General features: G+C 50.2%; 2 protein-coding genes across 4 annotated transcripts in view; one reads left to right on the plus strand and one right to left on the minus strand.

Moving 5' to 3' along the window:
* Positions 1 to 2,063, plus strand: part of MOCS1 (molybdenum cofactor synthesis 1) — a 36,701-nt gene extending 34,638 nt beyond the window's left edge. For 2 of the 3 annotated variants that reach the window (XM_021691978.1, XM_044917342.1), the window contains one exon: positions 514 to 2,063. In XM_021691978.1, the coding sequence (XP_021547653.1) occupies positions 514 to 1,274 (761 nt within the window). In that variant the 3' untranslated portion in view covers positions 1,275 to 2,063. The remainder of the gene's footprint in view (positions 1 to 513) is intronic. The other variant, XM_021691980.2, reaches the window with a different exon arrangement.
* A 164-nt stretch (positions 2,064 to 2,227) lies between these two features.
* DAAM2 (dishevelled associated activator of morphogenesis 2) overlaps positions 2,228 to 12,436 on the minus strand; it is a 126,085-nt gene continuing 115,876 nt past the window's right edge. Inside the window, 6 exon segments of the mRNA XM_021691965.2 lie at positions 2,228 to 5,746; positions 5,969 to 6,139; positions 7,193 to 7,324; positions 8,476 to 8,536; positions 9,450 to 9,557; positions 9,717 to 9,885. Of these exon segments, the coding sequence (XP_021547640.1) occupies positions 5,525 to 5,746; positions 5,969 to 6,139; positions 7,193 to 7,324; positions 8,476 to 8,536; positions 9,450 to 9,557; positions 9,717 to 9,885 (863 nt within the window). The 3' untranslated portion in view covers positions 2,228 to 5,524.

Raw genomic sequence — 12,436 nt, forward strand, 5'->3', positions numbered from 1 at the left:
GATACAATATTTCCCTTACTATCTTCTCTGTAAATTCGATAATTACTGTTAACTCTTCATAGAGAATGTGAAGAGGAGAGAGTAACTGTGGTTGGTAGTTCAGGCTGAGACCTCACTGTAGCTTCCAGAAAAATGCAGGGACAGGGCAAGGTCATGTGATTGGGCTGCAGTCTTTGGACCTTAGGTGTTCCTGAAGGGAACTTCGGCGACAAGGAAGTTGGTGTGGAGGAGAGCGCAGGAGTGCCCCCCTCCACTCCCGCGGGCCCAGAGATACTGGTGGGGCTGTGCCCTGCGCAGCGCCTGCTGTGAGGGGCTGCAGACCTGTATTCTGGGACCCTCTGTCTGCATACCTCCTGCTTTCTCTCTTCTCACTGTGCTCTTTGCTCTTCATCCCTTTCTCCCCAGTGTGGAAGCAAGAACTCGAGGTGGGCAGGGAAAAGGTGGGAGAAGAGGTGGGAGAAAACACTTCCCTTTGGGGCTTAGCCTTTCTTCTCTTTCCTTCTTGCTTTCCAGAGTTACTTTTGATGCTCCAAGATTCCCCACCAGCCATTCCAAGCATTTCCTCCCAGGACCCCTTTCGTGTTCAGGGTATAAGACACAGAGGGACTTTCTCCAACCAGATGATGATTTTGTGGAAAGGAGGCTGGGTCCCCCAGGCCCCTCTCCTTGCCCAGCGGCTGCTGGGGTCCGTCTGCCCTCAAAGACACTGCAGTTCCCACCTCAACTCAGATGCCAACCCAAAGTGCCTTAGTGCAGTGTCCCGGACTCCTGGCACCCCCTCAGGGCCCCTGCCAACCTCGGACCAACTAACCCATGTGGACACAGCAGGACGGGCAGCTATGGTAGATGTGGGTGGGAAGCCAGACACGGAGCGGGTGGCTGTGGCCTCAGCCGTGGTCCTCCTGGGGCCCATGGCCTTCAAGCTCATCCAGGAGAACCAGCTCAAGAAGGGTGATGCCCTGGCGGTGGCCCAGCTGGCCGGAGTCCAGGCGGCCAAGCTGACCAGCCAGCTGATTCCTCTGTGCCACCACGTGGCCCTGAGCCACGTGCAGGTAGGGCTGGAGCTGGACAGCACACGCCATGCGGTGGGGATCCGGGTGTCCTGCCGGGCTCGGGGCCCCACCGGGGTGGAGATGGAAGCCCTGACCGCTGCTGCCGTGGCTGCCCTCACTGTGTACGACATGTGCAAGGCTGTCAGCAGAGACATCGTGTTGGGGGAGATCAAGCTCCTGAGCAAGACCGGGGGTCAGCGGGGGGACTTCCAGCGGACTTAGAGTTCTTGCCCCTCACCCCCCGGCCCAGCCAGGTCAAGATGGGATGCAGTTCCGGCAAGTTCCTGTAACCCTGTCCCTGTTTACCTCCACCAGCAGGAGCCCGAGGTCAGCCCACCCCTTTACCGCTACACCATCTCTAGTGAGCTGCACGGTCTCCTGTCAGCCTTCCTGGACACTCCGGTCGTGGGGGCGGGGGGGGGGGGGTCGCCGCGAGCAGCGCTGGAGAGCCGAGAAATCACATTGCCTGAAATAGCCCCCAGACAACCCATGCAGTTTCAGACAGCCCGGTCTATAACTTCCACTCCTCATTTTGGGTTTCCTCTTCTCCTTCCGTGAGGGGAGCATAAGGGCTCATGAAGCAGAGGGAACCCACTTTGAGGAGGGAAGGGCATGGTTTGCATTAAGAATGTTCTACTACTTCTCTAAAGCAGTTTTGCCTTCCCGAGTTTGGGGAGCTGCACCTCTACCAACCCTCTGAAGGGGCCAGTTCCCGCCTCATTTTGCCTGCGTCTAGGCCCCCTTGAACTTGCAGGGTCTTGGCTTCACCATTGCACTCGTCCTGCTAGCAGCTCCCTTTCCCAGCCCCTTCTGCTTGAACGGGATATACAACAGGCAGCAGCCCTGAGGACTCCTGCCCCAGGCACACACCCCACGCCTGGCCCTGTACACTGCGGTTCCACCCACTGCCCACACCCCTTTATTCTGGGACATATCCGGGAAAGAAGAGAGCTGAAGATGGCCTTCACCCTCACAGTGCACAAAATAAAGCCACGATGTCAGCTTTGGAGATGCAAGAATGCGGACTCTCTGTGCGGAGGGCACTGAGCTGCCGTGAAGTCATGCCCCTGCCCTCCCCCCCCGGGGAAAGAGGAGCAGGAAGGGTGCTATAAAAGCCAAAGGGGCACATGCTCTGTAGATCCCCCGTCTTCCCTTGGAAGAAGGTAGGAGTGACGTGGGAGGCCTAGAGATGCACCGCCTGCAGGAAGTGTCCAGTGGGGGTGTCCAAAGCTCAAGGGGGTGCACTTACTTAGAGGTTCCTGGTCTGCACATCCCCAGACACTGGACTGGTTGGCTGGGTTCGCCTCTGTGGGTAGGCATCTTCGAGTCTATCCTCGGTGGCACCCCCTGCCTGCCTGCTTCCCTCTGCCCTACACCCACGGGTGCTGGCGAATGTTTGAAAACCAGCTCTTGGGAAAAGAAAAGTCCAAATCCCGTGGCCGATTTCACACTACCCGTACAATGTGAACCGGCTGGCAAAACTTTTGAAAATGTAAACGACTGGTGTTCTCAGAGTAGACAAGAGCTGGCTCCAACCCTCCCCCCCGGCCCCCGTGACTGCTCCCGAGCACACCTCACGTCCCCACACGGGAAGAAAGCACAGGTTTCAAGGCAGGCTGGATGGGGATGGTATGGATTTAATATTTTTTTAGTATTACAATATATTCTTATAAAAATGGTGCAGGTAAAAAGGACGCTGCAGATTTTGTACATTAGCCTCACTTGTCGTCTGAGACAGCTTGGTGAAAGCAGCCAGGGCATGGAGGCATCCCTGGTAAAGGCTGGAGGAAAATGGCACCCCAGTTGGTAAAGATGGGATGGGGGTGGGGAGAGCCTGGACCAGACCCTTCCCTCTCCACCTGGAGAATTGTTTTTCCTCCTGCTGCCCCAAACACACCTGTCTTCCCTCACCGGGAAGGAGGTGTGGGTGCTGCTGCTGAGAAGGGGACAGGTTGGATTAGGTTAACTGAATTTTACATTGGACACAAAATTAGACAGCTGGAGGAATTTACCTGAAGGGAGCAGGAGGGGTGAGAAGGACACTGAGGAAAGACTAAGGAACAAATAGGCGTAAACATTTAGCATATCCAGGACCAACTCCTCCACCATCTCCACGGGGCCCCAGCCCCTTGCTGAGGCAACTGTGATGGTGCATGGTCCAAGGCACTGTTGTAGATCTGGCTATTCTACTGGCCAGAGAGAGAAAATAATAAATAGAGAAGGAAAAAAATCTTTCAGGGTGAGAAGCCTGAGCCCTGGAACAAGGTATGTGTCCTCTGTAAACAGGTAAACCAAAGTGTGCTTTTCTGTGGATCCAGAATGTCTTGAACGACTTCTATATTCCTTGTCTTTCCTGGTGCGTATCCAGTCTTCCATGGCGAGTGGGAATGCCACAGTTTGAACATGCTGGTGATAGAAGCAGAACCCGCCCCTGTCCCCTGCAGGGGAGGTTGACCTCAGCCCAGCCAGTTTGGGAGAGGACCTTCAGAGACCCCACCCATGACCTTCCCATGATCCCAACACCAGCTTCTGGTGGGGGGGGGGGCGCGCTGCTGGGTAGACAGATGGGTATAACAGAGCCCTCTGCAGCTGTTCTTCCTCGAAGCCTTCATCTTACATTCACCTGGACTCCAGGATGGCCTCTTCCCCTCTAGCCTGGCCAGGCTTGCATTTGCTCACATCCCTCCCCGCCTCAAACCAACACACGCTGGGCTCACCAACACTATGCCCCCCGCCCTGCCGCCCGTGCAGCTACTCTGGCCCTACCCTAGGAGTCTGATGTAGGGAAAAGATGATAAGCAGCTGAGGAGTGGACCTAGTCCACCAGTGTGGCCACTGGCAATAACCCTGAGCTGGAGGAGTAGGTTGGAAGGTGAGAAACAGAAGGGCCGGGAGATAGAATAGCAAGGAGCTGGTTGATGGAGAGTCAGGCAGGCCGGACTCTAAGGATAATAGGTCAACTCTAGGGCAAAGAAATGGATTGAAAAGACAAACCTTGATGGAGTTGACCTTTCCTTCTTTCAGAAGATAGAAGTTTTGTTTAGACACAACCATTGTTCCCCACCCCACCCCCAACCAAGGACAGCTCAAGATGGACAGAATGGAAGGTGGGAGTGGATGGGAGGACCAGAATGGACCCCTGGGAAGTCCGACAGAAGAACTGAATTGAGAGGTGGGTCCCAGCCCCCATCCCATCTCTGGTACCCAGCCTTCTGCCCTTGGTTCCTTCAGGCAGTGCACCCCCCAGGAAACTGCTTCTCCTCCATATCCCATCTCCCTAGCTTCCCCTGCCTGCTCTGGCCCCCAGTTTGAATGCCTCAGGGATCACATGTAAATGCAGAGGGCAGCTCTGGTCCTTTGGACCATCTCAGGACACCCCAGGGCCGGCCTTAGCCAGGTCCACGTGGTTTGAAGCGGTCTTCCACAGGCTGGACAGAGGGGGAGGTCCCCGTGGCTTCTGCCCTGAGACAGACCTTAGAGAAAGAGTTTGGGGTCTGATGAACAGGAAGTGGTAGACCAGGGAGCACCAGAGTGGAGCTAGGCATTCAAGTGCTGCTCTCTAGTGAGGGGCTATCAGAATTCCCAGCCAACAGGTGTGGTCACTGTCTCGCTTCAAGACTGGTTGGGTTGTACAGAGGATGTGTGAGGAGAGCTTTGTTCCAGGGTCCCTAGGCCCAAGGCACAAGGTGTGGTGATGATCGGGGTCTTTCTTGAACCCCTTACCAGATTCATCAAGTACCTGCTCGTGAGCCATAGTTGTGGGAACCCAAAGGTGAGCGTTCTGAGATTCAGGATTAGTAGATAGGAGGGAGATGGCGGTAGGGAAGGAAGGGAGAGACTTAAGACATGCGAAAGAGGGGCCAAAGGACTTGTGATGTAGGAAACAGGCACTGCTACTCTGTGTCCTGGTGACTTGGTCCCTGTATCGTCTTCCCAGCACTTTTTCTGAAACCTATCTAGCTAGACGATCTAATGCCTCTTCCTTTTCCATCCAAGAGGAAAGTTTGCCCCCAGATCCATGTTCCATTAAGCCTCCTCTTGGGGGATGGGGGGCTGCATTCTCTCACCCTGGATCTCAGGGGGCCCACCCCACCATGAACTCCCTACTGCACATGAATCCGGACAAGGCCCGTGGACCTGTCCAGTCCAGATCTGGAACAGTTGTGTGCCAACACGTATGTGCCCTTGCTGGAGTGGAGGTGGGGGGGCGAGGGGCAGGGCTCCTTCAGCAGGGCCTGCCAGGGATGTCTAAGTCCGCCTTGGATGCAGAAAGAATAACGGAACAGGAGATGTGAGGAGCCCCTCCAGGTAAGTGCGGGGACCCCTGGTCCTGCCACGCACTGCCCCCACCCCAGGGCCCAGCCCAGGGCCCGTTGCAACCGAGCACCAAATTGTCTAAGGATCACGGCCACCTCCGCTCAGCCCCTCAGCCCACCCCCGTCTCCTGCCTCCTGCTGTGGCCAGTCCCCAGGTCAATAATTTAGCCTGCTTATTGCCCGCTCCCGGGTGACTTCCAAGGCCTGGCTCCCCGACCGCTTGCGGCTGCGCTTCAGCTTGCATAAGTCCTTGTCAAACACTTCACCCGAGCGCAGCGCTGACACCAGGTCATCGAACTCGCCGCTTTCCTCCAGCGCGCTGCCCGCGTGGGCCTTCCGCTGCCGCTGCCACCGCTCCCGCTCCCTCTGCTCCTTCAGCTGCAGGAGGAGGAAGAGTGAGAGGTGGGCTGAGGCCAGAGCAGCCACCCACAGTCCAGCTGTCAAACGAATGGCCTCCCAGCAGGCACGAACTCCAACCTGTGCACCCTGAGGCCTGTGTTGACCAGCTGGCCCCACTTTCCTGCTTCCTGAGACACCCTGTATCTCCCTGCTGCCTCCTGCTCTCCCCCAGTAGCACCCCACTCAGCCCAGCCCTCTCACCATGGTTTCCATGCGTGCCCGCCGTTCCTCCTCTTCTTTCCTCTTCCTCATGGCCTCCAAGTCCTGCCGGGCCTCCAAGAAGGCCTGCAGGAAGGTGTCAAAGATTCCAAAGAATTCGTCTGGTTGCATCTTGCTGTCCTGCTCCCCAAAGTGCATCAGGGCCTTGGAGAACTGTTAGGGGGAAAGGGGTGGTGAGAGTCTGCCCCTGCCCCAAAGCATGGTGGCTCAGCCTGTGTGGTGAGTTGGGTTCCAGTCAGCACAGAGCCCAGTCCAAGGCCGGGGACCTTTGACAGAGGGGAGCAGGGCTGGAGAGGGGGAGACACCTGCTATCATCAGGGCAGGGACAAGGCTGAAGGAAAAGCTTGAGGGTGACACCAAGGGGAGGTTGGGAATTCAAGCTGGCTGACAGAGGCTGCCCAAAGCTACCATTGGGTCTGTTATGGTGTAGGTATGGGATCAGGAGCTGCAGACCTTGGGAAGTACTTCCTAAGGTCACAAACTCAAGAGGACCCAGCGATCATATAGTTATTGGGCTAATTTAACTCCTCTGTGCCTCAGTTTCCTCAGCTGTAAAATGGGGACAATAGATTCTACCTCATAGTGTTGTGAGGGTGAGGTGAGTTAATAGATGTAAAACATTAGCTCTAATTGTGTGTGTCAGGCACTGTTCTGACATTTATTGACAGCTACCATCTCTAATTCAACCCAGAGTGTGCCTGGACCAGCGTGAGCATCTCAGGCTTACCCCAGACCTCCTGAGTGAGGACCCCGACCAATGGGGTCCATGAGGATGTTGGGAAGCCAGGAAGAGGCAACAGCAACTATGACCAAAGCGGAGCTCTGGAGTCAGGATTCTAACCCAGCTCTGTCCATCACATCTGGGAAACCTTGGGCAAGTTTCTTAACCTCTCTATATCTCAGTGTACGTACTTGTACAATGGGGTAATAACCTTTTAAGGTTATTTAAGGTAGGTCATGCGATAAATAATGTAAAATACCACATGGTACCTACACCTGGTGAATGGCTTATGATCTTTACAACAGATTTGCTATTGCTTTTCTTAAGGGAGTGAGGAAATTATTTTTCCTCAAAGCTCTGTGACTCTGGGTTTGTCCCTCTGGGCCATCTGGGGTAGGAATGGGTGAAGGAGCTGTGTCTACGTAAAAAGTTGAGGGGGGAGGGGTTAGGATGGGGGTCAGACTGGGAGCTTGGGCCACACTTACCTTGTCCCTGGCCTCATTCAGTTGGTCTTCCAGCTCTGAGAAGCTAAAGCTGGAGACAGTGATGAAGTCACTCATGACTGGGACAAACTTGTCATTCGGTTCACGTGCCTGGCGCTTCTGATATTCCAGCTCCTGAGGAGGGAGAGTGATATGCTGGTTAGATGGGTGCCAGCATAAAAGTCAGGAATTCTGAGGGTCACCACATCTCCCACCCTTCCCTGCCTAAGCTCTCACAATCTTTGCCACCCTCAGAATTGTGTGAGACATCCCTCATGCACCACTGCCATCTTTCTTTCTCCAGATGCTTGCCTCCCAGTGTGGTCTGGGACCAGCAACAGCATCACCTGGGACATCTGAAGAAATACAGACACTCAGGCTCTAGCCCAGACCTAGGGAATCTGCATTTCAACAAGACCTGTAGGTGATGCATTGTGCAGAATCAAGTGTGAGATGCATTTCTAAATCTCCTAGCTGATACGGATGCTGCTGGTCATGGGCCATGCTTTGAGTAGCACTTTAAAGGGCTATAAATTGGAAATTGCCCCCTCCACCACCACAGTGGCAATGGAAAGTTCTTTCTCATATTTACCTTCATTCTCTAACTCATTCTCCCCTTACCTGCCTACCACCCCCTTCCCCCAGTGAAGATGGGAAGGGTCTCGAGTTCCTAAATGTGGATGACAAAGGATTGGGGCCATTGCCATATGGGACTAGGCTAGCCTAGGGCCAGAGACCATATCATCTGAGAAGCCATCAGAGCAGGAATGGTGATGACTAGACACCTGGGTGCAGCCCCCAGATCCTCTACTGACCCAGGGAGAAGAGACATAAGGCAGAAATTTCTGGGGATAGCTGTGCCCAGTGTCACACACTATGTGCTACCTGTGCCTAATTGGCTTCCAAGAGATGTAGATACTCTTTCCTATCCACTTGAATTAGACTTAAGCATGGGGCCAATTTATGATTCATTCTCCTCTAGTGCCCAATACACATGCTGGACAGTAACCTCGCTACTCTCAGATGTCCCCTCATTGAGAGTCTAAATTTAAGCCCTAAATAATCCAGTCATCCTTTCCTATGGGCTAGCTCTGTTGCTGCCTATCACTTGGTCAAATGATAGACCCCCAGATAGTAGGCCTCCAGATGGCAGACCCTGTCTGATGCATTTCTGTGTCCCAAAGTTCCTGTCTGGGGTTCTAGAATAACTGGCACAGGGTATGGCCTTCAGCACAGACACAGGCAGCACGCCCTCAAACCCAGGCAGGCATAGATGATGTACTCACCACCTCAACTGCTCTGAGGCCCCTCCTGAGGTTGCCCACCTCCTTCTCCAGCTCTGCCAGGCTGTGGGAAGACACACAGGAAGGGAGAATTGCTGAGGGTGGTTCAGGCAGATGGCAGTGCCAAGCGCAATGACCTTGGAGTCAGTAGACCCATGCTCCAGCCCTGCTAAATCACCTCCCCTCTGTTCTCTGTCTGTGCTTCTATAAAATAACAGGGGTAAAACTTATATTCTGAAGATCCTTCCAGATCAGAAATGTTACGTTAAATATTAGGTTTCTAACACATGGCTTCTGACTTGAATTCTTTTTGATACCAGCAGGTAGTACTTAAAACTCTTAATATGGTGTCCTGCATGCAGTAAGCACTTGTTGCATATTAACCATTTTCCACTGCATTTCTGCTTCTGTTGGAGATGCTTCTATCAGCCTGTGGCTGTTGGGGTCTGACTTCTTGCCTGTAGCAGATATCATTTGTGCCACATCCATATCTCCTTGGACCATCCATTGTAGAGTACAATCCTGACTTCCAATGATGCGAGCACTTTCTCTGGATCCCAGAGCTCCCTCTGCCTGTACCTATGGCCAGAGTCATGCCCTGCCCAGAGACACTCAGCCAATGACTGACAGGAGATGGGGTATGATATCCTAGCTCCCTCACCTCTCAGATGGGATAAGTTGAATAAGTGTCCTAAGCGGTCTCACAGACTTCCCTGGAGGGATGTCCCAGGGGTAGCTGGCTTAATAATACTTCCGTTATTAGTATTCTTCCCACCCCTGGCTCACTTCCCCACTGTTTCCTAGGAGCATGTCTGAAATAAGGATTTGAGAGCAAGTAGCCAGTCTTCATTTGGTTCTCCTAAAAGCAGACCCTGAGACACTGCCCATTCCTAGTCATCCCACAGTAGCAATGAAAGGAAATTTAGACAAGAGTGCTGTGACCACAGGGAGAAAGAAGACTTGGAAGGGCCCCTCACTTGACTTTGGCAGCTTCTGGAAGATGCTGTAGCTCTGAGGGCATGTTGAGGATGTCAGGGAAGTGCTTCTCCAGGATCATGATCAGGTAATGGAGCAGAGAGATGTTTCTGTGGATGAAAGGTCAGGGGTAAAGGAATGAAGGCCAGGAAGAAACTAGGGGGAGGGGTCAGGGAGAAAAGGCAAGGAGTTAGGGTTGGAAATGGGAGGAGGAAGGGAGAGGCCAGGGTGGGGTGAGATGGAAGATAAGGAAGCAGACAAGATCCCACCTGTCAATGCTGGACTTGGTATCTGCAATCTTGTTGAGGCTGGCCACCCGGAAACCATAGGCACCCCCACGCTGCCCTTTGTTCATGAAGTTGCCAATGGCCAGGATGACCTCAAGCATCTGCCTTAAACGCTTGCTGCGGATCAGCTCCCGGGAGGCCAGCAGGATAGCTAGGAGAGAAGGGGCAGGTCAGAGCCCTGCAGAGACTGGGCCACGGCAGCTGGTCCCCTTGAACGCCAGGATGATGCCACCACGAAGTCCAGTCTTCAACTCTCAGAGGGGCAGAGACGATACCCACACCTCAACAGATTGATTTACTCCATACCTGCCCACTTCCAAGGGAAGCAGGTAAATTTGCCGAAAGCCAATTCAACAAATAGCCCATTCTCAGAATGTGCCAATTCTTCTTAATATATTTAAAGAATATCTTTTCTTGCATATATCCAAAGGTTATTAATAATTCTTTCTATGGATATACACAAGAATATAATACTTTTACTTTTTTAAACTTAGTGATTAAAATTTTAAATTTCAGCATTTTACATATTATGGGACTGTTTCTGCCTCTTTTGAAATGCTGTCTTATTTTTTTTTTTTGAAAGAAAATACCTGTCAAATTATAACATGTCACCAATATAATATTTCCATATTTTTGTTCTATAATATAATGGTATGCCTTGTAGTTGATGGTATCTTTGATTTAATAGTTTACTTGACATCTTGTTGAATATCATTTAAGTTTTTTTCCCAACTTTTAGGCATTTTAACAATTTCTCCCCAATGCCTTAAATGATACATTTGCTAGAAATACAAACTAAGGTTAACAGTAACTGAAACTTCAGTATTTCATTCCAGTTTGGATGCTCTAGCCCATCTTCGGGTATTATGCATTTATGGCAGATGCACAAAATTGGGATACAAATCCTACACTGAAATTTTGGCTACTAGTTATGGAATATGCTTTTCGATTATTAAGAGTGGTGATAGGAACACCAAACCATCCCATGATTTTCAGCTTATGCCAAATTGAACATTCCATAAGATGTTGCTATGGATCTAAAATGAGAACCATCTAACCAAAAGTTTGCAAAAATCTTCAAAAACAGTTAAAAGTAAATAATTGTAAAAAAAAAAAAAAAAAGCTGTAATGTGGAGATCCCCAGGACCTCCCAGCTTGTACCCACTTCAGCCTCAGCTGTCCTTCCAGGACACTGTCTGTACAGAGAGCCCCATGACCACCCTGGCCTGCAACAACTTCAGCTCCAGCCATCCCACCAGGGTGACCCCAGCCCACACCAGCCACAGCCCCAGCCAGCCAAAGTCACCAGACACACAGACACACATAGCCTACACAGGGGATGACCATACACAAGACCATTCCTTCAAATTTTAGAGAAGTAGCTGTTCTGCCTATTCATAGAAATAAAGACTGAAAGTCAAGCAAAATGGGGAGATAGAAGAATATGCTCCAAACAAAACAAAACCTCAAAAAAAGAACAAAATGAAATGGAGATAAGCAATATGCCTGATAAAGAGTTTAACAAAGAGAAAATATGAAAAAAAAAAGTTGAGTTAAAGAACATAAATGAAAAATATACTAGAGGGAATCAACAGATTAGCAGATGAAGAAGAAGAGATCAGCAATCTAGAAGAAGGGTAATAGAAAACAACCAAGCTGAACAGCAAAAAGAAAAGGGTTTTAAATGAGGACAGGTTAAGTGATCTCTTGGACAACATCAAGTGAATAAACATTCACATTATAGGGGTCCCAGAAAAAGAGAAAAGGGGGCAGAAAACTTACTTGAAGAAATAATAGCTGAAACTTTCTTAACCTGAGGAAGGAAACAGACACCTAGGTTCAGGAAGCACAGAGAGTTCCAAATAATATGAACCCAAGGAGGTCTATACTATGACACGCAATAACTAAAATATCAAAGATTAAAGATAGAGAATTTTAAAAACAGCAAGACAGAAGGAAAGTTACATACAAGGGAAACCCCCATAAGAGTGTCAGCTGATTTTTCAGCAGCAACTTTGCAGGCCAGAAGGGAGTGGCAGGATATATTCAAAGTGCTTAAAGGGAAAAATCTATAACCAAGAATACTTTACCCAACAAGATTATCATTCAGGATCGAAGGAGAGAGAAAAGAGTTTCCCAGGCAAACAAAAATTAAAGGTGTTCAGTACCAGTAAACCATCCTTACAAGAAATGTTAAAGGGACTTCTTTTAGTGGAAAAGAAAAGGCCATAACTAGAAGTAAAAAAAACAAAAAACAAAAAACAAAACGCATATATATAAAGATGTAAAATATGACACCATATACATAAAATGTGGAGGGGGGGAAGTAAAAAAGTTATTTTAGAATGTGTTCAAACTTAAGTGACCATCAACTTAATATAGACTACTATATACTTAGAATGTTATATATGAACCTCATGGTAGCCACAAACGCAAAATCTGTAATAGATACACAAAAAAATAAAACCAAGATTAACACTAAAGGAAGTCACTAATCACAAGGAAAGAGAGCAAGAGAAGAAGAAAGGAACAGAGAAGAACTACAAAAACAACCAGAAAACAAATAACAAAATGACAATAAGTATATAACTTTTGATAATTACTTTAGATGCAAATGGTCTAAATGTTCTAGAGTGGCATGATGGATTAAAAAAATTCCCTCTACATGCTGCCTATAAGAGATTCACTTCAGACATAAAGAC

The sequence above is a fragment of the Neomonachus schauinslandi genome, chromosome 8 (genome assembly GCF_002201575.2).
Source record: "Neomonachus schauinslandi chromosome 8, ASM220157v2, whole genome shotgun sequence".
Classification (NCBI taxonomy): Eukaryota; Metazoa; Chordata; class Mammalia; order Carnivora; family Phocidae; genus Neomonachus; species Neomonachus schauinslandi.